The sequence below is a fragment of the Myxine glutinosa genome, chromosome 1, assembly GCF_964187855.1.
Source record: "Myxine glutinosa chromosome 1, kmMyxGlut1.1, whole genome shotgun sequence".
In the NCBI taxonomy this organism is placed as follows: domain Eukaryota; kingdom Metazoa; phylum Chordata; class Myxini; order Myxiniformes; family Myxinidae; genus Myxine; species Myxine glutinosa.
The window spans coordinates 401,903,551-401,930,029 of NC_136261.1; the positions used below are offsets into that span (position 1 = coordinate 401,903,551).

Below are 26,479 nucleotides of genomic sequence, written 5' to 3' on the forward strand. Positions count from 1 at the left end.
TACTGGTGAGGGATTAGACAATAATTTTAGGGGATTAGACAATAATTTTAGGGGATTAGACAATAATTTTAAGGGATTAGACGAGAAATTTGGGAAATTAGACAATAGATTAGGGGAAATACAGGAGGGGTTAATGGGGGTAGAAAACAGAATGGCCGCTCAAGAGAATCAAATGGAAGGGATGCAAAAGGGGTTAGAGGGGGTAGAAAATAGAATGGCTGCCCAGGAGAATCAGATAGAGGGAGTGAAAAATGGGTTAGAGGGGTTAGAAAACAGTATGGAAGGCAAATTGAGGGACATGAGGGACCAAGCGGAAAGGGAAGTTAACCAAATGGGGCAGCAGATAGAGGGGGTCAGAATGGGGGTAGAAACTAAACTGGATGCTCACAGGGAGGAAATGGAGCAGATGAGGGTGGCATCTGGGCAGGAGATGCAAGTGATGGGAGAGGAGATCAGAAGAGGAGTGAGTGAGGAGGTCGGAGGAGTGCGCGAGGAGGTGAGGCACTGTAAGGAGCACATGGAGAAGGAGGTGAGAAAGGGGACTGTAAAGTTACAAGGGGGCATAGAGGACCTGACGCAGGAGGTGGAGCAGCTGACGGTGGGACAGACGGAGTTAGTGGAGCAGGTTCAAAGGAACACTGCGGTATTAGGAGGTTTAAAAGCGACACAGAAAGAACTAAAAGATGACTTGGTAGCGACGAAGAGGGAATGTCAGATGGTACGTGAGGGACTGACAACGAGGCTGGACGAGGTGATAGAGGTCATGGAGACGAAGGACCGGCAGGTGAGGACGCACATGGAAACGGTCAAGGTAGCCTTAGAGGATGAGCTTGAGGAGACGTACCGGGGAATAAAAGAGGTGAAGCAGAAACTAGAAGAAGTGGAAGAAGGGATGAGCGAAATTAAGAAGCGACGGAGAGGGGATAAGAAAGAGATAAAAGAGGAGATAAAAGAATTGGTCCAAAGTCTGTGTTTGGATCGTGATGATGTGCTCATTAACCGGATGAGGGATTCGCAGGTGATGGAGGAGAAGCGAAGAGGAAGAGGACCCGGTGTAAGTGGTGACCAATATGGTCGTGCGTATGATGCGCCAGGGGATTTAAGAAGCTTGGGGGTCGAGATAGACCCGGGTGTTCGTGAGAGGCCGTGGGTGAAGTGTGCGAAAGGTCTGGTGTGCGAAAAAAGAGGCGTGCGAGAAAGTCCGACTCTGGGGTGTGTGAGGAAAAAGTGCGTGCCAAGGAGTGAGGGTGCTGGCGAGAGTGAGTCGGTCGTAGCGCGTGTGCGAGGGAGCACATGGAAGCGTGGTGTGGTGAGTGTTACAGAGGGTGTGACGGGAGAGTGTGCGCGAGAAAGGTGTGTGACGGACAGGTGCATGGGGAAAGAGTGCGCTGTCAAAGGCAAGGAAGAATGCACACCTGTGGTGAGTGTTACAGAGGGTGTAACGGGGGAGTGTGCGAGAGAAAGGTGTGTGACGGACAGGTGCATGAGGAAAGAGTGCGCTGTCGGGAGTAAGGGTGAGTGCGTTGTCAAGAATGGAGGTGAGAGTAGTGAGAGTGACAAGGAGAGTGAGTTGGTTGTGACAGGTGAGCGAGGATGTACACCTGGGATGGAAGGATGCACACCTGGAATGGTAGAGCGTGAGTGGGAATGCACGCTGGAGTTGGTGGTGAGGCACATGGTTGGGTGTGCGAATGAGGGCACACCTGTGATTGTCACAGAGGAGGTGACCGAGGAGGGGGCGCGAAGCGGTGTATTGGTGAGGTGTGCGAGCAACGAATGTGTGCCACAGTGTTCGGTGGTCAGGTGTGTGACCAAGGCTGTGAGTGGAATGAGGGTACCTGGGTGTGTAAGGAAAGGTACGAGGAGCATGGGCACGGCTGGATGTGTGAGCAAGGAACGGGCTGCGGGGTGTAAGCGCCCAGGTGAAGCATCGACGTTAGACGGGGTAGAGTTTAGAACGACTTATAGCCGAATCGGGCCCTCGGTGCGTGCTGGGCCTCGCTTTGAACGGCCGCGTCCGTGCTCCACTAGGCGGAGCGGGCAGCCCGATAGAAAGGGTCGTCATGGCGACCACTTTTTGTTGAGGCATTCCGGCAGGTCGAGATCGAGCCATGGGATGGCTCCGTGCCGAGGTGGTGCGTGGGATCTCGGCCCGGGTAAGCCCCCGTCCCTGCCCCGAATGCCGGACGCATCCAGCCGCCGGCACAAAACAACCAGCATCCATTGCTTGGCTTTACGAAGCCGGGCTTTGGACGGGAATTGGCGCACCGAGAGGCAGTAGTGAGTCGACTGGGTGATGAGGTTAGTGTTTTGGCCCCAAAATTAGAGAAAAACAAAATTTGATGATTGGCAAGGGATTGGCAGTAGTGATTGGCAGATGATGGGTAGTGATTGGCAAATTTTTAATTTGTTGAAATTAGATGTGCAAAATTGGTAGTGAGCGATGGGCCCGGTGGGTAAGGCTGGCATCCCTGCCGCCCTTCCCATGGGGGGGCAAAGGAGCTATAGCTTATGGGGTTGATGGCAGTGAAAACTAGCCCGGGTGGGTTAGGTTATATTGATAGGGCCCTAGAAGATGACATTAGGTAACGTTAAGTTTAGTTCGTGACTGATACCTGTAGTGGGGACGCAGGTAGATTAGTGTGGTTGATAATGACGTGGGAGCGCAATAGTTTAAAGGGACGACTGGGAAGCGCAAGTTTCAGAGGGGAGAAGTTAGCTGAGATGATGCCGTGTGTGTGAGGATTGAACAGGTGTGATTGCACAGGTGTGCAATTGAACAGGTGTGATTGCACAGGTGTGCAACTGGACGGGTGTGTGGAGCAATGGATGAGTAGTGAGTGTGGTGGATCAGCGCGAATGCGCTTGGGGAGAGAAGGGTGCAGGTGGCACCAGGTGTGAGAGCACAGGTGTGCCAGTACAGGTGTGTGGAGAGAGTTGGAGTAAGTGGTACGGAGTGGTGTGCATGGTGCGAAGGTGTGGATGGGGGAAGAGTGGACCCCTATCACGGATACCCGGGGCGGGTAGTGTAAGTGTTAGGTAGAGGGTACAGGTAAATTGTGGTTGGATATTGGCATTTGTGGTGCGGTTGCAGAATGGTGTTGTGAATGGGTGCATTAGTGTTGTGGAAATGGCTGGGCGTGTAGCCTGTTAGTGTGTGTAGTTGGTTGGGCACTCCACCACTGTGAGGATGTCGGCCAGGTGAGGCCGCAGGTGGGCTCTGGGAGCCGGTAGTTGTGAGTGGGTGCCTGAGGATCCCGGGTGTGGATCGGGCAGCCCAGTGCCAGAGCGGGCACCGAGTGGGGAGAGCGCCAGAGGGCCTTCCCCAGGTAGTTAGGTTAGGGTAAGGAGCAGGTAAGCTCGGAGGCAACTGCAGTGGTGGAGGTGTGCAGGTGGGTAGACCCGCTGGGAGAGGTACACGTCGCAGCCCTGAAATTGTGCGAGGGCACCGAGAGATGAATCGGGGGGAGTGAGACCCCAAATTGGAAAGCACCACAGTTTGGCCAATGGGAATTGGTTTTTAGAACCCATAGTGTAAGAGGGCCAATGGTTTGGCCGGAGAAAGACCCCGGGTAGTGTAAAGTTGTTAAAGTCATTTAGGAGATAGTTAGGATTGATGAACCTGTCGCACCATACGCAGCCACTTACCTGTGGTGATGATGACTCCACACCTGTGTTTTCTTTGTTCTGTGTGCAGGAACTGAGAATTGCTGTGTGGATTGGTGAGACGCATCACGACGTGGATGAGACATTGGGGTGATTCCATCTCTCCCTCCCTAGGAGGGACTGATGATGAATTGGTAATGGCAAATTATGATGTTGAGTTGGAGATGGCAAATTTTGATGAAAGTTGAAAATGGCAAATTTGATTGGTTAGGAGGGAGAGAAGACGAATTTGGTATATGGGAGGAACGGCGAAGACAGTAGGGATGTTTGTTGATTTGTAAAGTAGATGTTTATGGGTAGTGTTGTGTTTTGTGGATACAGTAAGGGGTAAGGGAGGGGCCATGTAGGTTACCTGGTGGGGGGGGGGGGGGGGGAGCGTACGGTAGGAACGTACCTGTCTCACCTGGTTCCCATGTGCCCCCAGTGTGCATTACCTTGCATTGCGTGCACTTTTGCGCCCTTATCACCTTAATAATAATAATAATAATGCATTTATTTTATATAGCGCTTTTCAGGAAGCCCAAAGACGCTTTGACAGAGTGCAAAACATAACGCATAGCAAAACATAAAGACAATTGCAAAAAAAGAAGAATCAATAGGGAAATATTCAAAGCACAAAGGAGGGAGAAGGAGAGGAGATAGTCAGGGGTTAGATGCTGTGGGTTAAATGTTGAATGCAGTGTTGAACAGGTGGGTCTTGAGTGATGTTTTGAATGTGGTGAGTGAGGAGGAGTCTCTGATGGTGTGAGGTAGCGAGTTCCAGAGGGTGGGAGCAGCGATGGAGAAGGCCCTGTCCCCCCAGGATCTAAATTTGGTCCGGATGGGGGGGGGGTCAGGAGGTTGGTACCAGCAGAGCGGAGGTTGCGGGTGGGAGTGTGTCTGGAGAGGAGGTCAGCCAGGTAGGATGGGGCCAGGTTATGGAGGGCTTTGTAGGTCAAGAGGAGGATTTTGTACTGGATTCTCTGGGAGATGGGGAGCCAGTGAAGCTTGTAAAGGACGGGGGTGATGTGGTCACGGGTCCGGGAATGGGTGAGTAGACGGGCAGCGGAGTTCTGAATGTATTGGAGTTTATTGGTGATTGTTGAGGGTGAACCATAAAGGAGGCTATTGCAGTAGTCCAGACGGGAAGTGATGAAGGCGTGGATGAGGGTTTCTGCAGCCACAGAGGAGAGGGATGGACGGAGACGGGCGATGTTTTTCAGGTGGAAGAAGGCTGTCTTTGTGATCTGTTTAGTGTATTTGTCGAAGGAGAGGGTTTGGTCAAAGATGATGCCAAGATTCCGGATGTGAGGGGAGGTGGACACTGGGAAACCGTCGATGTTGAGGGCAAAGTTATGGGTGGACTTGGTGAGCGTTTTTGGGCCAATGATGATTATTTCAGATTTATCACAGTTAAGTTTGAGGAAGTTGATTTGAAGCCAGGATTTTATTTCAGTGATGCAGTTTGTCAGGATAGAGTGGGTGGCGGTGGAGATGGACTTGGTGGAGATGAAAAGCTGGATGTCATCGGCGAAGCAGTGGAATTGGAGACCATGACGGCGGATTAAGTGACCGAGGGGGGACAGGTAAAGGACCTTACTCACTTGTCTGCTTCTTTTGTCTCCCACCTCCGAGGATCTGGCTTTGGGGTAGAGAGAGAGGAGAGAGAGGTGCTGGCTTCGCAGTTGTGGGCCTGCACTTTCGCTGCTTGCTGCTTGGATCGATACACCATATGGACCGCAATGTTTGTGGCCACCCACAATGGACCGCAGTTCTTTTGCGGCCAAGCACCACCCATGGATGGACCTATGGGTCAACGTGGCACCTATGCCATACAAGGTGAACCACTAACAGTTGGCCCCCTGACGGCCACAATAAAGAAATGGACGCGGTTGGCACCTTTCTTTATTTTTGAAAGAAGTAAGAAGGCCAAGTGCACCACACGAAGGCAAGACCAGCGGCAGACCATCGGCCGGCTGCGACACCACACCGTGATTTATAAACACTTTATTGGTGCACCGGATGGTGCTCACTGTGTGATGGGGTGGTGCTTGATGCTTGGAAGGGGTGCTCTGCACATTATTAAAGGCCGTAGGCCACAGAGCACTCGTGGGTTGGTGTATCGATGCTAGCATGCGTGCTCTCTCTATGCATAACATCTGCATGTGTTCCTCCAAAAACAGGTCCTGGATCATAGTGTAAATATCAGCGTAGTCTTGTGTAAATAATGCTCCCTACCGGCTGTATGTTTAGTTTGAGGATTCTTTCCGGATTCGGTTATCCTGTGGGTGTGTTTCTGTGAGGAGAAGGGTGCAACGTCGCAGGGGGACATATTTACTCATTTGTGAATATCTGTAAAACTGTCGCACTCAGGGTAGAGTTAATAGTAGAGGGAACTACATTGCGTGCCACACTAAAGTAGGTAAAAATTTATCGGGTCGGGACGCCCCGAGGGTAGAGAAGGGTGCAATGTTGCGAATATGGAATTTGGCCTCCATATCCGCTTGTAAATATTCCCCTATTTCCCCAATACTCCCCAACTATCCCCAATCCCCCATTCCCTAGTCCCATTGCCGGTAAATAACACTCTGTAGAACCGACCTTCCCCTTTTTCCCCCATTAAATGTCGTGCCCAGGTCCACCGCATCACACGTAGACAACTTTCGGACATCTTGCTAGTTATTCTTAGTCTATGTCAGTTAAGGACTCGTTTCCATTAATTATGACTCTTCGTTGCACCAGAATGTGATTATATGGCACCAGTAGTGAGTTTAGGACCTTTCCCATACCTCCTTCCATCTTCTTCCCCAAACAACAACAACAACAACAACTACAGCTACAACAACAACTACAACCACGGCGCGCGGGGGGAGTGTGCGTCCTCCCACCAGCTCGGTTAGCCGCCATGACCATGCGCTCCACGGGGTTACCACGAAGGGGCTGGCTGTCAGCTCCTCGTCAAGGGCGGAGCCTGGTAAACCCCCCGCACGCACCCAATGAGAAGCAACGTGCCGATTCCACGAGGCGGAGCTAACGAGCCGAGGGCGTGTCACTCCCCGCCGGATATACGAAGCGACTCACCGGATGTGAGGTCAGATGCGCCCCCAGCTTGAAGAAGAGCAAGTCACTACCTCGAGCGCTGTGAGACCTCCCGCATCTCTGGACCGGACCGAGTCGATTCTGTCCCTGAGCCCAGGTGCACCTGGAGCCATCGATCCTGCCTTTCCTAGCCATCAATCCCCGTGTGAGTCAGCCTTTTGTCCCGTTTATCTGTCGTCTGTTGGGGTTAATATAAGATTGTGTCTAAGTGCTTGTCTTTCTATGCTGTACCTCTCGTCCCTGTAATCTGACCTTCCGAACGAATATAATCTCCTCCGGAGGTCTTGAGAACCGTATCCATGGTGTCGTGTCATTTTAATCCCAGCCGTGTGTCTTTTCCTTCATTGACCTAGCGTAGCGCGATTAGTCAACGTTCGGGTATAATCGGGTAACTTGTGCAGACGTGGTCATACCAAACCGCTCGGTAAATAACATCTAAGCCACGTCTGTAACAATATATATCTATATATATTGTTGCGAATATGGAATTTGGCCTCCATATCCGCTTGTAAATATTCCCCTATTTTCTCCAATACTCCCCAACTTTCCCCAATCCCCCATTCCCTAGTCCCATTGCATGTAAACAACAATCAGTAGAGCCGACCTTCCCCTTATTCCCCCATTAAATGTCGTGCCCAGGTCCACCGCACCACACGTAGACAACTTTCGGACATCTTCCTAGTTATTCTTAATCTATGTCAGTTAAGGCCTCGTTTCCATTAATTATGACTCTTCGTTGCACCAGAATGTGATTATATGGCATCAGTAGTGAGTTTAGGACCTTTCCCATACCTCCTCCCATCTTCTTCCCCAAACAACAACAATAACAACAACTACAACAACAATTACAACTACAACTACGACTACAACAACAGAGGGGCGGGGAGTGTGCGTCCTCACACCGGCTCGGTTACCCGCCATGACCATGCGCTCCACGGCGTTACCCCGAAGGGGCTGGCTGTCAGCTCCTCGTCAGGGGCGGAGCCAGTAACCCCCCCACGCACCCAATGAGAAGCAACGTGCCGATTCCATCTGGGGCGGAGCTAACGAGCCGAGGGCGTGTCACTCCCCGCCGGATATACGCGGCCCCGCGCCGGATGTGACGTCAGATGCGCCTCAGCTTGGAGAGAGAAGCCACCGCCACCCCCAGCGCGACGATACCTCCCCGCATCTTTGGACCGGACCGGACCGTACTGTACCCTGCCCCGAGCCCAGGAGGACCTGGAGCCATCGATACCCGCTTTCCTGCCATCAACCCCCCGTGTGAGTCAGCCGTTGTCCCGTTTGTCTGTCGTCTGTCCGGGGTTAATATAAGAGTGTGTCTAAGTGCCTGTCTTTCTGTGATTATACCTCTAGCCCCTGTAATCTGACCTTTCCGTACGAATATAATCTCCTCCGGAGGTCTTGAGAATTGAAACATTGGTGTCGTATTGTGTTATTGTAATCCAGCCGGGTGTCTTCTTTTTCTTATTGAGCCAGCATCGCGCGACTAGTCAACGTTCGGGCACAATCGGGTAACTTGTGCAGACGTGGTCATACCATAAAACCGCTCGGTAAATAACATCCAAGCCACGTCTGTAACAATTGGTGTCGAGGAGTGGAATTCGAACCCGGGACTAAATTTATTAGGCCCAAATTTGTAACAGTTAGAATCGATTTGGAGCGCGTTTCCCGCGCGAAATTATAACGGCCGAAATTTGAATTTGTTTTACGAAAATAAAAAATAAAAACCGAATTTTGAAAGTCGCGCTATGGCGGATCAAGACAGCTGGGGTCCGGTAGAGGAGAGAGAGGTAGGGTCGATCCAGGACCAAAATGAGGGACAGGAGGAGAGCGAAGCAGTGAGGGCGGCAGGTTCGCAAAATAGCGCCGTCACGCACGAAGAAGCGGGCGCGCAAAATGGCGCCTCGCTCATCACCGCGCCAGCGACCGTGGCAGCGCCCCCGGTGGATTTGAACTTGTTTTTTATGCAAATGAAGGCCCTTATGGACAAGAATAATGAAGAAATGGAAAGCAGAATAATGATGGGAATGAGGGCTGATAGGGAACAAATGGGGAACCGGATGGATGCTCAGAGTGAGCAAATGAGGGTTAATAGTGAGCGATTAGAGGGCCAAATGGGGGTAATGGGAAACCAAATGGGGGTAATGAGGGACGAAGCGAGGGGTACCAGTGAGGGGTTAGACAATAATTTTGAGGAGTGAGACAAGAAATTTGGGAAGTTAGACAATAATTTTGAGGGGTTAGACAACGGGATAAAAGAAGTGAAAAATGGGTTAATGGGGGTAGAAAATAGAATGGCTGCCCAGGAGAATCAGATAGAGGGAGTGAAAAATGGGTTAGAGGGGTTAGAAAACAGTATGGAAGGCAAATTGAGGGACATGAGGGACCAAGCGGAAAGGGAAGTTAAACAAATGGAGCAGCAGATAGAGGGGGTCAGAATGGGGGTAGAAACCAAACTGGATGCTCACAGGGAGGAAATGGAGCAGATGAGGGTGGCATCTGGGCAGGAGATGCAAGTGATGGGAGAGGAGATCAGAAGAGGAGTGAGTGAGGAGGTCGGAGGAGTGCGCGAGGAGGTGAGGCACTGTAAGGAGCGCATGGAGAAGGAGGTGAGAAAGGGGACTGTAAAATTGCAAGGGGGTATAGAGGAGTTGACGCTGGGAGTAGAACAACTGACGGAGGGACAAAAAGGACTAACGGAGCAGGTTCAAAGGAACACTGCGGTATTAGGAGGGTTGAAAGCGACACAAAACGACATAAAAAACGACTTAATAGCGACGAAGAGGGAATGTCAGATGGTACGTGAGGGACTGACAACGAGGTTGGACGAGGTGATAGAGGTAATGGAGACGAAGGACCGGCAGGTGAGGACGCACCTGGAAACGGTCAAGGTAGCCTTGGAGGACGAGCTTGAGGAGACGTACCGGGGAATAAAAGAGGTGAGGCACAAATTAGAAGAAGTGGAAGAAGGGGTGAGCGAAATTAAGAAGCGGCGGAGAGGGGATAACAAAGAGATAAAAGAGGAGATAAAAGAATTGGTCCAAAGTCTGTGTTTGGATCGTGATGTGCTCATTAACCGGATGAGGGATTCGCAGGTGATGGAGGAGAAGCGAAGAGGAAGAGGACCCGGTGTAAGTGGTGACCAATATGGTCGTGCGTATGATGCGCCAGGGGATTTAAGAAGCTTGGGGATTGGTTTGGATCCGGGTGTTCGTGAGAGGCCATTGGTGAAGTGTGCGACAGGTCTGGTGTGCGAAAAAGGAGGTGTGCGAGAAAGTCCGACTCTGGGGTGTGTGAGGAAAAAGTGCATGCCAAGGAGTGAGGGTGCTGGCGAGAGTGAGTCGGTCGTAGCGTGTGTGCGAGGGAGCACATGGAAGCGTGGTGTGGTGAGTGTTACAGAGGGTGTAACGGGAGAGTGTGCGCGAGAAAGGTGTGTAACGGACAAGTGCATGAGGAAAGAGTGCGCTGTCAGAAGTAAGGAAGAGTGTCCACCTGTGGTGAGTGTTACAGAGGATGTAACGGGAGAGTGTGCGCGAGAAAGGTGTGTGACGGACAGGTGCACGAGGAAAGAGTGCGCTGTCAAGAGTAAGGGTGAGTGCGCTGTCAAGAATGGAGGTGAGAGTAGTGAGGGTGACAAGGAGAGTGAGTTGGTTGTGACAGGTGAGCGAGGATGTACACCTGGGATGGAAGGATGCACACCTGGAATGGTAGAGCGTGAGTGGGAATGCACGCTGGAGTTGGTGGTGAGGCACGTGGTTGGGTGTGCGAATGAGAGCACACCTGTGATTGTCACAGAGGAGGTGACTGAGGAGGGGGCGCGAAGAGGTGTGTTAGTGAGGTGTGCGACCAACGAATGTGTGCCAAGGTGTTCGGTGGTTAGGTGTGTGACCAAGGCTGTGAGTGGAATGAGGGTACCTGGGTGTGTAAGGAAAGGTACGAGGAGCATGGAAACGGCTGGATGTGTGAGCAAGGAACGGGCTTCGGGGTGTAAGCATGCAGGTGAAGCATCGACATTAAACGGGTTAGAGGTTAGAGCGACTTTTAGCCGAAGCAGGCCCTCGGTGCGTGCCGGGCCTCGCTTTGAACGGCCGCGTCCAGGCTCCACTAGGCGGAGCTGGCAGCCCGATAGAAAGGGTCGTCATGGCGACCACTTTTTGGTGAGACGTGCCGGCAGGTCGAGAGCGGGGCATTGGATGGCTCCGTGCCGAGGTGGTGCGTGGGATCTCGGCACGGGTAAGCCCCCGTCCCTGCACCGAGTGCCGGACGCATCCAGCCGCCGGCACAAAACAACCAGCATCCATTGCTTGGCTTTACGAAGCCGGGCTTTGGACAGGAATTGGCGCACCGAGAGGTATTAGTGAGTAGACTGGGTGATGAGGTTAGTGTTTTGGACCCAAAATTGAAAAAAAAAACAAAATTTGATGATTGGCAAGGGATTGGCAGTAGTGATTGGCAGATGATGGGCAGTGATTGGCAAATTTTTAATTTGTTGAAATTTGATGTGCAAAATTGGTAGTGAGAGACCCCCGATGTGGTGGGATGGCAAATCCACCATCTTTCCCATGGGGGGCAAAGGAGCAATAGCTTATGGGGTGTATGGCAGTGAAAACTAGCCCGGGTGGGTTAGGTTATATTGATAGGGATCTAGCGAAGATGACAGTAGGTAACGTTAAGATTAGTTAGTGACTGATACCTGTAGTGGGGACGCAGGTAGATTAGTGTGGATGATAATGACGAGGGAGCGCAATAGTTTAAAGGGACGACTGGGAAGCGCAAGTTTCAGAAGGGAGTAGTTAGCTGAGATGATGCCGTGTGTGTGTGAGAATTGAACAGGTGTGATTGCACAGGTGTGCAACTGGACAGGTGTGTGGAGCAGTGTATGAGTAGTGAGTGTTGTGGATCAGCGCGAATGCGCTTGGGGAGAGAAGGGTGCAGGTGGCACCAGGTGTGAGAGCACAGGTGTGCAGGTACAGGTGTGTGGAGAGAGTTGGAGTAAGTGGTACGGAGTGGTGTGCATGGTGCGAAGGTGTGGATGGGGGAAGAGTGGACCCCTTTCACGAGTACCCGGGGCGGGTAGTGTAAGTGTTAGGTAGAGGGTACAGGTAAATTGTGGTTGGATATTGGCATTTGTGGTGCGGTTGCAGAATGGTGTTGTGGATGGGTGCATTAGTGTTGTGGAAATGGCTGGGCGTGTAGCCTGTTAGTGCGTGTAGTTGGTTGGGCACTCCACCACTGTGAGGATGTCGGCCAGGTGAGGCCGCAGGTGGGCTCTGGGAGCCGGTAGAGTTGTGGATGGGGCCCGAGGATCCGGAGGACGGACCCGGGTAGCCCAGTGCCAGAGAGGGCACCGAGTGGGGAGAGAGCCAGAGGGCCTTCCCCAGGTAGTTAGGTTAGGGTGAGGAGCAGGTAAGCTCGGAGGCAACTGCAGTGGTGGAGGTGTGCAGGTGGGTAGACCCACTGGGAGAGGTACACGCCACAGCCCAGAAATTGTACGAGGGCACCGGGAGATGAATCGGGGGAGTGAGACCCCAAATTGAAAAGCACCACAGTTTGGCCAATGGGAATTGGTTTTTAGAACCCATAGTGTAAGAGGGCCAATGGTTTGGCCGGAGAAAGACCCCGGGTAGTGTAAAGTTGTTAAAGTCATTTAGGAAATAGTTAGGATTGATGAACCTGTCGCACCATACGCAGCCACTTACCTGTGGTGATGATGATGACTCCACACCTGTGTTTTCTTTGTTTTGTTGCAGGAAATGAGATTGCTGTGGATTTGTGAGACGCATCACGACGTGGATGAGACATTGGGGTGATTCCATCTCTCCCTCCCTAGGAGGGACTGATGATGAATTGAAAATGGCAAATTTTGATGAGAGTTGAAAATGGCAAATTTGATTGGTTAGGAGGGAGAGAAGACGAATTTGGTATATGGGAGGAACGGGGAAGACAGTAGGGATGTTTGTTGATTTGTAAAGTAGATGTTTATGGGTAGTGTTGTGTTTTGTGGATACAGTAAGGGGTAAGGGAGGGGCCATGTAGGTTACCTGGTGGGGGGGGGGGGGGGGAGCGTACGATAGGAACGTACCTGTCTCACCTGGTTCCCATGTGCCCCCAGTGTGCATCACCTTGTATTGCGTGCACTTTTGCGCCCTTACCACCTTACTCACTTGTCTGCTTCTTTTGTCTCCCACCTCCGAGGATCTGGCTTTGGGGTAGAGAGAGAGGAGAGAGAGGTGCTGGCTGCGCAGTTGTGGGCCTGCACTTTCGCTGTTTGCTGCCGGGATCGATACACCATATGGACCGCAATGTTTGTGGCCACCCACAATGGACCGCAGTTCGTTTGCGGCCAAGCACCACCCGGGGATGGACCTATGGGTCAACGTGGCACCTATGCCATAAAGGTGAACCACTGTTAATTAACACCACTGAAGGCCACACGAAGAGCAAGAGACACCTGCAGGGTTAGGGGTTGTCGAATTTATTTTTATTCCAATGAACAATGGTGACTGCACCGATTGGTGGTGGGGTGGTGCTTTTGATGCTGGGAAAGGGTGCTCTGCACGTTATTAAAGGCCGTCGGCCACAGAGCACTCGTGGGTTGGTGTATCGATGCTGGCAAGCGCGCTCTCTCTATGCATAACATCTGCATGTGTTCCTCCAAAAACAGGTCCTGGATCGTAGTGTAGATATCAGCGTAATCTTGTAAATAATGCTCCCTACCGGCTGTATGTTTAGTTTGAGGATTCTTTCCGGATTCGGTTATCCTGTGGGTGTGTTTCTGTGAGGAGAAGGGTGCAACGTCGCAGGGGGACATATTTACTCATTTGTGAATATCTGTAAAACTGTCGCACTCAGGGTAGAGTTAATAGTAGAGGGAACTACATTGCGTGCCACACTAAAGTAGGTAAAAATTTATCGGGTCGGGACGCCCCGAGGGTAGAGAAGGGTGCAATGTTGCGAATATGGAATTTGGCCTCCATATCCGCTTGTAAATATTCCCCTATTTTCTCCAATACTCCCCAACTTTCCCCAATCCCCCATTCCCTAGTCCCATTGCATGTAAACAACAATCAGTAGAGCCGACCTTCCCCTTATTCCCCCATTAAATGTCGTGCCCAGGTCCACCGCACCACACGTAGACAACTTTCGGACATCTTCCTAGTTATTCTTAATCTATGTCAGTTAAGGCCTCGTTTCCATTAATTATGACTCTTCGTTGCACCAGAATGTGATTATATGGCATCAGTAGTGAGTTTAGGACCTTTCCCATACCTCCTCCCATCTTCTTCCCCAAACAACAACAATATCAACAACTACAACAACAATTACAACTACAACTACGACTACAACAACAGAGGGGCGGGGAGTGTGCGTCCTCACACCGGCTCGGTTACCCGCCATGACCATGCGCTCCACGGCGTTACCCCGAAGGGGCTGGCTGTCAGCTCCTCGTCAGGGGCGGAGCCAGTAACCCCCCCACGCACCCAATGAGAAGCAACGTGCCGATTCCATCTGGGGCGGAGCTAACGAGCCGAGGGCGTGTCACTCCCCGCCGGATATACGCGGCCCCGCGCCGGATGTGACGTCAGATGCGCCTCAGCTTGGAGAGAGAAGCCACCGCCACCCCCAGCGCGACGATACCTCCCCGCATCTTTGGACCGGACCGGACCGTACTGTACCCTGCCCCGAGCCCAGGAGGACCTGGAGCCATCGATACCCGCTTTCCTGCCATCAACCCCCCGTGTGAGTCAGCCGTTGTCCCGTTTGTCTGTCGTCTGTCCGGGGTTAATATAAGAGTGTGTCTAAGTGCCTGTCTTTCTGTGATTATACCTCTAGCCCCTGTAATCTGACCTTTCCGTACGAATATAATCTCCTCCGGAGGTCTTGAGAATTGAAACATTGGTGTCGTATTGTGTTATTGTAATCCAGCCGGGTGTCTTCTTTTTCTTATTGAGCCAGCATCGCGCGACTAGTCAACGTTCGGGCACAATCGGGTAACTTGTGCAGACGTGGTCATACCATAAAACCGCTCGGTAAATAACATCCAAGCCACGTCTGTAACAATATATATATATATATATATATATATATATATATATAAATAATTATAACCTCATCATATTGCATACCAATCCTCTTGGCAAATGGAAATGCAAGAAAACATTTTCAATCTACAGGTTCGGGGGTTCAGGGTGGGGCGAAGACCCCAATTCTCTCTTTGTAAATGTGTATCGTATAGCATCACCCGGTGTTAGCCCGTATTACAAATCATCTTGTATCTTCTAAATTCCTTCCACACAAGGTGCGGTTACCTCTGCTAGTATTTATCTAATTTTGTGCAGGATGTTCCTTTTTAATCCAGCACAGGTTCACGATTCTTCATTCTGTTGTTTCTTTATTCTGTGCAGGATGTTTTGGCTGCAAAGTATCCTCACGTGTCACAGTCAATGGAGAGCGTTGCATCCCAACTACGGCAGGTTCAGAAGGAGGAAGAGAAAACAGAGGTGGGAATCATCAAGGAATGGGTGTTCTTGGAAACTTGGAAAGGGTCATGTCCCCCACCTGGTTCCCCATAAAAGGAATGCACTCGAGGGAGGTGCTCACTCACACCTTTATTTCTCTTTGAATAAGTCATCGTTGTTTTGTTAAGGGCTGTACGATGATAATTTTTTTTAGAAGTGAACTAACGAACTCTGCAAAAAAAAAAAAATGCAGCAAGGGAACAATTAATTAGTCGACGAATTATAGAAATAAACAAACAAACAATCCGACAATGGTATGTATGCATGTTTGTGTATGTGTGTGTCAGAGAGAACGACTTGCCCAATGTGTTCCTGTCACAAGTTTTGTCGTTTTCGGGGTACCATGCGCAGATAATGTGAGAAAATAATTCCTCCATTCCCACAAATCTCCCCCCTCCCCTCCCATCCTTCCCTTTAACCCGGCACCCTGACGATGAGGAGACAACACCTAATTAGGGTGTATGTTATTATTTATTTGGCTTTGTGGGCACATTTGTAAATATAATCACTTCTGTCTTTAAAAAAACAAGTCCTGTAATAATACCAAATGTGAATAATAAATAATTACCGAAAAAAATAAAAAATTTTGATGTCTGTCTGGCTGTCTGTCTGTGTGTGTGTTCGTGTTTCTTTGCAAAGACAGCTGTGCCGACAACCACCAAATTTGGCACACAGACAAAGTCCGACCTGTGGATTGCCATCGTGGTATTTTCATGCACCACCTTAGCCTTTAAAGACCTCCAAGACCCTTTTTACATGCTTGAGAGATTAGATCCCAAAGACCCTGAAATACCCTGAAGAATACTTTTACTTTTGAGACCCTTTCAACACTTTTAGATTCCTTCACCCTTTCAACCTTTTATACCCTTTCGACCCCAAGAACCTGTAGACCTTTAAACTCCCTAAGTCACTTGGACTTCAACACCATTTGGACCCCTTACACCCTTCAGACAGATTAGACATATTGGACCCTTGACCATTTATAGCTTTAGACCACTTGGACCTTTTTCGGCCCTTTTTGCATGCTTGAGAGATTAGACCCTTTTGACCCTTTAGACACTAACTATGATTGGAATATACCCATTAGACCATCTAGAATCTTTAAAGCACACACCACATAAACATCTGTTGACTTCTTGAAAAACACAGACGATACTTTTCCAGTGAGTAATTTGCAAACTCGACCCACCAGGAGGGAGGGGACTCTGCTATATCTAATATATAAAGAAAGTTTGTTTATTTGTATGTTTATAGATTCGGACCTTGTAGGAATCAGTGCGACCAAACTTTATATGGCCTCCTCTTTCATCCAGAGAAGGTCGAGGGCTATGTTTGGATAAAAGAATTGACCCCCGATAATTGACCCACAGGCGTCAATTGGGTCTTGTGCTTATACACTGCCTGGGATTTTCTCCCTGGAGTGATCAAGTAATTTGTATTGTGAAGATCGTATGTTGAAGTTGCAGTGAATTGTTGTTGACGACACATTTAATTATGAGAGTATTTCATTGAATTTCTTCGTGCAACACCAGTTACTTTAGCTTGCACTAAAATAACAAACAACACCAATTATATATATATATATATATATATATATATATATATATATACACATGACGAGCATTGACCTCAAGGGAAGGAAGAAGAACAAGGATCAGAGCGACAATGTTTAATGAAATCGATTACAAACACATGTGGGGCAAGGCTCAGAAATGAACTGCTTGACACACAGCAGGACACTACCGAGGCACTCACCAAAGAATCAAGCAATCCAGCATTTCTTATATAGCCAGATAATCAGATAAAAGTCTGCGCTGAAGACAAAGAAAAAATGGGCCTTAAAGACCCCTACCATGATCCCTTCCTGCAGAAGGTCAAACTTAGAACACAAGGATGTGGGAATAAGATAGGGCAGCCTTCCCATGCTCTCTATCTAAACACATCAAGCCTGAGCAAGGCTTTAGAGGAAGCGTTCTCACAACAGCTTACTTGGCACTAGCATAACAGTGGATTAAATGATTGAATACACATGGTGAATACACAGGAATCAAGGATATTTAATGAATTATATTCCTCCCAAGGTTGGTTATATGTTTGACTAAAGGCACACTTGGACACTACAAAGAATATATAATTAATCATTCCCTTTGCAAAGGAAGACGCTTGTCAACGTGTTTTTCTCTGTACGTGGGCTGCGGGTCCTTATCTTATTTGGCACATGCATCCGAAGGCTGCTTTCCCGAGCCGAGAAGCCACATGTTTCCCATCAGCCGAGTTCAAAGCAGGCCACTGTGAAAATGCAATTATATAATTTCAGATGTTCTGTTCACATGTTTCATGGGGTTTAAACCCTATGGCTGATATATATATATATATATATATACATATATATATACATACATACATATATATATATATATATATATATATATATATATATATATATATATATATATATATAATATATATATATACAGTGGAACCTTGACTTACGAGTGCCCCAACTTACGAGTTTTTCGAGATACGAGCCGTCGCTCGGGCGGTTTATTGCTTTGAGATGCGAGCCGAGATCTGAGTTACGAGCTTTCGCCACCCGGTCACGTGGTTATCTTGCCGTGCAAGTACAGTATCTCTGTCGTATAGCGCTGCATTTTTGTTTTCGCATGTTGGTTATTTTGAGTTTACGCCACCAGGTGGGTTCTGGTCACGTGGTTATCTTGCCGTGCAAGTACAGTATCTCTGTCGTATAGCGCTGCATTTTTGTTTTCGCATGTTGGTTATTTTGAGTTTACGCCACCAGGTGGGTTCTGGTCACGTGGTTATCTTGCCGTGCAAGTACAGTATCTCTGTCGTATAGCGCTGCATTTTTGTTTTCGCATGTTGGCTATTTTGAGTTTACGCCACCAGGTGGGTTCTGGTCACGTGGTTATCTTGCCGTGCAAGTACAGTATCTCTGCCGTCAACTTGTTCAGAGTGCCGGCTATAGCTCGCCTTCTCTTTGTGGAAAACACGGTACTGAGAAGAAGAAGAGGATGATGTGCTTGGATATAAAACACGCAATCGTCGAAAAACATGAGCGAGGTGTGCGTGTTGTCGACTTGGTGAGGCGGATGTGAAGGCAGCTGAAGATTTTATTATAACTTTTGCCGAACTGATAGAAGCCGAACGATACAAGCCCCAGCAAATCTTCAACTGTGACGAGACAGGGCTCTTCTGGAAAAAGATGCCGAGGAGGACGTATATAACGGCAGAGGAGAAGAGCATGCCAGGCTACAACTTGTTCAGAGTGCCGGCGATAGCTCGCCTTCTCTTTGTGGAAAACACGGTGAGATCCTTAACATCCAACAACTAATGGGACGCAAACGGGGCGCCCAGTTTAGCGGTACACACATTGATGAATCACCCTGCCTGTGATTCACCCATGACAGGTTATAGCTGGGTCGGGATTCGAACCCAGGCTGGACAGTTTAGACTTTAGAGTCAAGTGTGCGTACCTCCAGTCCAGGCCATCCTGCCAACTTGTATGCTGCATACAGGTGAAATATAAAGCGAGAGATATTTTTATATATACTGTATATTTAAAAAAAAATTGGTGTGGTTTTTGGCGGGCTGGAACGGATTAATAGCATTTTAATGGGGAAATTTGATTTGAGAAACGAGCAATTTGAGTTACGAGCTCGGTCACAGAACGAATTAAACTCGTAAGTCAAGGTTCCACTGTATATATATATATATATATATATATATATATATATATATATATATATATATATATATATATATATACATATATATATATATATATATATATATATATATATATATATATATATATATATATATATATATATATATATATATATATATATATATATATATATATATATATATATATATATATATATATATATATATATATATATATATATATATATATATATATATATATATATATATATATATATATATATATATATATATAGTGAAACCTTGACTTACGAGTTTAATTCGTTCTGTGACCGAGCTCGTAACTCAAATTGCTCGTTTCTCAAATCAAATTTCCCCATTAAAATGCATTGAAATGCTATTAATCCGGTCCAGCCCACCAAAAACCACACCAATTTTTTTTTAAATATACAGTATATATATAAATATCTCGCGCTTTATATTTCACCTGTATGCAGCATACAAGTTGGCAGGATGGCCTGGACTGGAGGTACGCACACTTGACTCTAAACTGTCCAGCCTGGGTTTGAATCCCGACCCAGCTATAACCTGTCATGTGTGAATCACAGGCAGGGTGATTCATCAATGTGTGTACCGCTAAACTGGGCGCCCCGTTTGCGTCCCATTAGTTGTTGGATGTTAAGGATCTCACCGTGTTTTCCACAAAGAGAAGGCGAGCTATCGCCGGCACTCTGAACAAGTTGTGGCCTGGCATGCTCTTCTCCTCTGCCGTTATATACGTCCTCCTCGGCATCTTTTTCCAGAAGAGCCCTGTCTCGTCACAGTTGAAGATTTGCTGGGGGATGTATCGTTCGGCTTCTATCAGTTCGGCAAAAGTTATAATAAAATCTTCAGCTGCCTTCACATCCGCCTCACCAAGTCGACAACACGCACACCTCGCTCATATTTTTCGACGATTGCGTGTTTTATATCCACGCACATCATCCTCTTCTTCTTCTCAGTACTGCCCTTGGCACTCAATTTCTTAGGACCCATGGTTAAAACTAAGAAATTTTCCAAAATAACCAAAATGCGAAAACAAAGCAGCAGCTATATACGGCAGAGATGCTTGCACGGCAAGAAAACCACGTGACCGGAACCCACCTGGTGGCGGGTGGCGTAAGCTCCAAAATAACCAAAATGCGAAAACAAAGCAGCAGCGATATACGGCAGAGATGCTTGCACGGCAAGATAATCACGTGACCGGAACCCACTTGGTGGCGGGTGGCGTAAGCTCGTAACTCAGATCTCGGCTCGCATCTCAAAGCAATAAACCGCCCGAGCGACGGCTCGTATCTCGGAAAACTCGTAAGTTGGTGCACTCGTAAGTCAAGGTTTCACTGTATATACATACATATATATATATATATATATATATATATATATATATATATATATATATATACAGACTTGGCATATACATATGTATTATTTCTAAAGAAGCCAGAAGGCCAAGTGCACTCCATGAAGGCAAGACCAGCGGCAGAACATCGGCCGGCTGCGACACCACCGGTGACCATGGACACTTGATTGTGCATTTTTATTGAACACTTTATTGGTGCACCGGATGGTGCTGACTGTGCGTAATGGGGTGGTGCTTTTGGTGCTTGGACGGGGTGCTCTGCACATTATTAAAGGCCGTAGGGCCACAGGGCACTCGTGGGTTGGTGTATCGATGCTGGCATGCGTGCTCTCCCTATGCATAACATCTGCATGTGTTCCTCAAAGAACAGGTCCTGGATCGTAGTGTAAATATCAGTGTTGTATACATAATGCTCCCTACCGGCTGTATGTTTAGTTTGAGGATGCTTTCCGTGATTCGGTTATCCTGTGGGTGTGTTTCTGTTAGGAGAAGGGTGCAACGTCGCAGGGGGACATATTTACTCATTTGTGAACATCAGTAAAACTGTCGCACTCAGGGTTGAGTTAATAGTAGAGGGAACTACATCTGAGTGCCACACTAAAGTAGGGAAAAATTTATCGGGTCGGGACGCCCCGAGGTAGAGAAGGGTGCAATGTTGCGGATATGGGATTTGCATCCATCCATATCCGCTTGTAAATATTCCCCTATTTCCTCAATACTTCCCAACTATCCCCAATCCCCCATTCCCTAGTCCCATTTTCTGTAAACAACACTCTGTAGACCCGACCTCCCCTTATTTCCCCCATTAAATGTCGTGCCCAGGTTCACCGCATCTCATGTAAGACAACTATAGGACATCTTGCTAGTTATTCTTAGTCTATGTCAGTTAAGGACTCGTTTCCATTAATTCTGACCCTTCGTTGCACCAGAATGTGATTGTATGGCACCGTTAGGAAGTTTAGGACCTCCCAATACCTCCCCGCAGCTCTTCCTCACAGTTCAACAACAACAACGACAACGAGCACAGGGAGTGCGCGTCATCACTCCGGCTTGGTTGGTAGGGGGTGTTGGGAGGGCACCAGGCCTTCCCAACGAGCCGCCATCGAACATGTTCTCGACGGGGTTACCAAATAGGGGCTCCCTGTCAGCTCCTCGTCAAGGGCGGAGCCCGGTAACCCCCGCACCCAATGGAAGCGGCGGACCGGCCCCAGTGGGGCGGAGCCAACCAGCCGAGGGCGTGTCACTCCCCGCTGAGCATGCGCAGGGAGAGGGAGGTGACGTCAGATGCGCGCTGAGCTTGGAGAAAGAAAGACGTCCCCTCGGAGCGCTGTGAGGCCTCCACGCATCTTCTGGACCGTGCTTTATCCTGTCCCCGAGCCAAGGTGCACCTTGTGCTATCGACCTACCTGTCCCTTCCTGCCATCAATCCCTGTGTAAGTCCGCCTTGTTCCGTTTGTCTGTGGTCTGTCTGGGATAAGATAAGACGGTAATTAAGTGCCCATCTCTTCTGTGTCTTTACCTCACTGCCTTGTAATCTACCCCTTTTCTCCACCACTGTAATTATACCCTCCTCCGGAGGTCTTGAGAACTGTACCCCTTGCGTCGTTTCCTCTTTCCCAGTCGTCGTGTCCTTTCTATCATTGATTTGGCATAGCGCGATTTGGTCAACGTCTGGGTGAATCGGGTGAGTTGGGGAAGAATCGGGGGAACTGTTAGGTCGCGGAAATACCACCGCTCGGTAAATAACATCTAAACCGCGTCCGTAACAATATATATATATGTATATATATATATATATAATCAGTCATTATGTGACCATGCCATGAGTGAATGGGTGAACCACCATTAAGCTATCCCATCCAGCTGTGCTGTACCTTAATGGGAGTGATAAGCACCGCCTGCTACACGGTACATTATCTCTGGTATCCACTCATTACATGGAGTCGCCTGAATGTGGCAGGGAGTAACGAGCCTAATGAGCACACGCTGTGACGTCACAGCATCACGTACATCACAGCGTGCGCTCATTAGGCTGGAGAACTTGTTATAATCTGATATATATATACAGACTTGGCATTTAATATGGAATATATTTTTTTCCTTGACTTGGGTTCACTTTCTTAACTCAATATATCAATCTGGTGAGTTTCTCTTACACTTTGGTGATTTATTTGTTAAAAGAACCATGTCACTGATTGTCTGTCGCAGCAAGAAGTCAACAACAGGATTATATCACAGGTGGCGTGGCAAAATGTACGGACAGGTGCATTTGATGATTGGCTTCACAGTCGGGTATACAAGGGTTGTTGCGTTCTGTATTAGTGGAAAACAACTGCTGCACGTCTCCAAAAGTTATTGCCGCTTCCTCTGGAGATGGTCCGTCAACTCGACAATGCTGTTTGTTATGGAGTGGTGGCTTTACGAAATTACGGCATGAAACAGCGTGCTATTGCTCGGCAGTATGGCATCACTCAAGGTCAGGTGTCAAAGATCCTGAAACGAAATGCTCAGAGGGGTGTCCCTACTCCAATACCGAGGCCAGGACGTCCCCGCAGAACCACAAGGAGGGATGATCGCCAGCTGCACTGGGTAGTCTGCAATGGCCGTACCAAGTCAGCTAATCGGCTTAGGGCTGAGTGGCAGCAACTGACAAATGTGCCTGTATCCAGAAGGCTAGTCAACCAACGACTGGTTCAAGCAGGCTATCGTGCCAGGCATCCCTTGAGAAACCCACGCCTGACCAGACAACACTGCCAGCGCCGATTGCAGTGGGCCAGAGAGCACCGTCAATGGCAACCAGGACACTGGAATCACGTGACCTTCAGTGACGAGACCAGATTTCTGGTCTATCGTCAAGATGGCCACGTCCGAGTGCGCAGACAAGTGCATGAAGCCTACAACAAAGATTCTATAGTGCCAAGAGTCCAAGCTGGAGGTGGTGGGGTGACCGTTTGGGCTACTTTTCATGCAGGGGGCAAAACTGACATGGTTGTTCTGAATGGAAATCTGAACCAGTTCAAGTACAGGGCCATTATGGAAGAAACATTGCTTCCATTTGCTTGTGCAGCCTTTTGAGGAAACTTTGTCTTCCAAGATGACAATGCACGGCCTCATCGTGCTCGCATGATCCAACACTTTCTTGCTGACTGTGGTGTAGAGCATATGGAGTGGCCTGCCATGTCCCCGGATATGAATCGGATGGAGAACTTGTGGGCAGAATTAACGCGTCAAATCGACCACTTGGACCAGCAGCCGACATCTGTGCGTGAATTGCAGCAGGCTATTGTCACTGCATGGCAAGCGATTCCTGTCCAAACCTTGGCAAATCTCGTGAACCGCATGCCTCAACATGTAAGTGCTCTCCTGAATGCTCGTGGGGGTTACACGAAGTACTGAACTGTAATTTTACTGTCCGTAATCCCAGTCGTAATTTAACTTTAGTTTTTGTTAAAAAAAATTTGGCTGATGTGCAAAATAAAGAGATACTTCTGGAAAACGTACAGAAGTTTAACACAGTACTGTCCATGAATTGAGTTCGATATCAGTTTCCATCACTTTCAAGGATCAATTTATTTGTTTCGAAATGTCAAATGTGGTTTTTGTTTCTTTTTAAAGGTCGCATTAACAAAATCTAGAATAATTTCAACATAATTCCAATGAACTTTTGGTTCTAAGACATCTTGAAAAGTAAGTTCACACCCACAAAAAAATATTCCATATTGAATGCCAAGTTTGTATATACAGTCACGTGAAAAAGTAAGTACACCCCATGTAAAGTTATGACTTTTTCAACATATTTCAACATACAGCTATTTGATCTGCATTTCAACAATATTGATAGATAAAGGTGATATAATATAACAAATATCATGAAACATTTACATTTTGTAGTCCATTGTATAATTTAAATAAACATAAATGCAAATGTCGCATGTGGAAAAAGTAAGTACACCCCAACATTTATCACTACTTCAAATACCTAAAATTAGAATTAGGTGCACCAGCTCAGGTGCAAATGATTAGAACATCGTTAGAGAGGATCCTGGAGGAACCTGTCTTATTTAAACCTCAGACATTTAGGTTGGTTTGCTCTTTGTTGTTGAAGTGTGCGGCGTCATCATGCCTCGATCAAAAGAGCTCTCTGAGGCCTTCAGAAAGAAGGTTATAGATGCCGACGAGTCTGGGAAGGGATTTAAAAATATCTCCAAACAATTTGAAATCAATCATTTGACTGTCCGGAAGATCATCTACAAGTGGAGAAGATTCCAAAAAACTGCCAACTTGTTCAGGCCAGGCCGCCCCAGCAAGTTTAGCCCGAGAGCAGACCGCAAGAGATGCTGAAAGAAGTCTCTGAGAACCCCAGAATGTCATCACGGGACCTACAGGTAGCTCTTGCCACTGTTGACGTCAAAGTGCACGAGTCTACCTTTGGAAAGAGGCTTCACAAATTTGATCTACATGGTAGGTGTGCCAGGAGGAAACATTTGCTGTCCAGAAAAAACATCAGGGCAAGACTAAAGTTTGCCAATGAACACCTAGGCAAAGACCAGCACTTCTGGAACAATGTGCTCTGGACAGATGAGTCAAAGGTAGAGCTATTTGGCCACAGTACCAGAAGACATGTTTAGGGAAAACCAAAGACAGCATTTGCCCACAAGAACCTGATACCAACTGCAAAGCATGGTGGTGGAAATATTATGGTTTGGGGCAGCTTTGCTACATCAGGGCCTGGTCAGCTCACCATCATATAATCCACTATGAATTCTTCATTGTACCAGAGGGTGCTTGAGGATAATGTGAGGCCATCTGTCGGAAAGTTGAAGCTCAACCGAAGGTGGACCTTGCAAAATGACAATGACCCTAAACATACCAGTAAATCCACCAAGGAATGGCTGAAAAGAAAGAAATGGAGGGTTCTGGAATGGCCATGTCAAAGCCCGGATCTAAATCCCATCGAGATGTGTGGGGGGATTTGAAACGAGCTGTGCATGCAAGAAACCCCTCAAACCGCACAGCTGAAATAATTCTGCATGGAGGAGTTGGCAAAAATTTCTGCCAGTCGATGTCAGAGACTGGTAGACAGTTATAAGAAACGCCTACTTGAGGTTGTTTCTGCTAAAGGGGGCAATACCACCTATTAGAGCCAAGGGTGTACTTACTTTTTCCACATGTGAAATTTGCATTTATGTTTATTTAAATTATACAATGGACTACAAAATGTAAATGTTTCATGATATTTGTTATATTATATCACGTTTATTTATCAATATTGTTGAAATGCAGATCAAATAGCTGTATGTTGAAATATGTTGAAAAAGTCAAAACTTTACATAGGGTGTACTTACTTTTTCACGTGAATGTATTTATATACATATATATATATATATATATATATATATATATATATATATATATATATATATATATATATATATATGTGGGGCGTGAGCCCCTCCCCCCTTTGTGCTCTGTTACTGTTTGACCAATTACCAAGTATAACCAATTATATGTTTTGTTTTGATTGTTTGCTGTATCCTTTTGATACTTATATTCTTTCCATGTTCTCTGAAAAGCTGGTTGTACCCTTATAAGGAGCTAAATGCTTTACAAACCTTTGCCCTGTGTTGGCACAATCCCTTGTTCCCCATACTACGGCCTTGGTTAAACAAAAAAAATAACCACCTTTAGAGGCCATTTTTCCCCGCAAAGCGGGGGTTGGCCTTTTTCGGGAACCGTGGTTGTTGTTGTTTTTCGGTCCCCTTTTTGAAGCAATGTTTTACGGCCGGATGCCCTTCCTGACGCCAACCCGTTTTGCCGCCTTTAACGACAAACAGGGAATTACCAGTGAACTAGTACTCAATTAGCCGACCTTGGAAGGATGACAGGCTGAGTCAACCCCCCTGGCGTTAATTCAGCGATCGACCGGGATTCGAACCCAGGATCCTAGGATCCCAAGCCGGCACCCTAGCCGCTAGCCCAACACCGTAGCGCACTACGGCCTTGGTTGCAAACTGCTATCTTTCTGGCCTTTGCCAATTTCCTGTATGTTGGCACATTTATGACTGTTCACTCCCTCTATACTTTCCCAACCAAAGGACTTATGTTACATTACTTTGTTGTTTGA

The 26,479-nt window shown here is 47.7% G+C and overlaps 2 protein-coding genes across 3 annotated transcripts in view; both read left to right on the forward strand.

The window, feature by feature from the left end:
• LOC137417304 (E3 ubiquitin/ISG15 ligase TRIM25-like) overlaps positions 1-26,479 on the forward strand; it is a 61,728-nt gene that overhangs the window by 20,523 nt on the left and 14,726 nt on the right. The window contains exon 3 of one of the 2 annotated variants that reach the window (XM_078770379.1): positions 15,153-15,248. The exons of the other annotated variant lie outside the window; for it this stretch is intronic. Coding sequence (XP_078626505.1) covers positions 15,153-15,248 — 96 coding nt within the window. The remainder of the gene's footprint in view (positions 1-15,152; positions 15,249-26,479) is intronic. 2 annotated transcript variants of the gene reach the window in all.
• On the forward strand, positions 716-15,101 carry LOC144889906 (uncharacterized). Its single transcript, XM_078771120.1, has 2 exons — positions 716-1,756; positions 15,087-15,101. The coding sequence occupies exons 1-2, from the start codon at positions 716-718 to the stop codon at positions 15,099-15,101; spliced, it is 1,056 nt and encodes a 351-aa protein (XP_078627246.1).

Bases quoted from the DNA above. Each gene is read 5' to 3' on its own strand.
- LOC144889906 (XM_078771120.1), top strand. From the start codon at position 716: ATGGTACGTGAGGGACTGACAACGAGGCTGGACGAGGTGATAGAGGTC.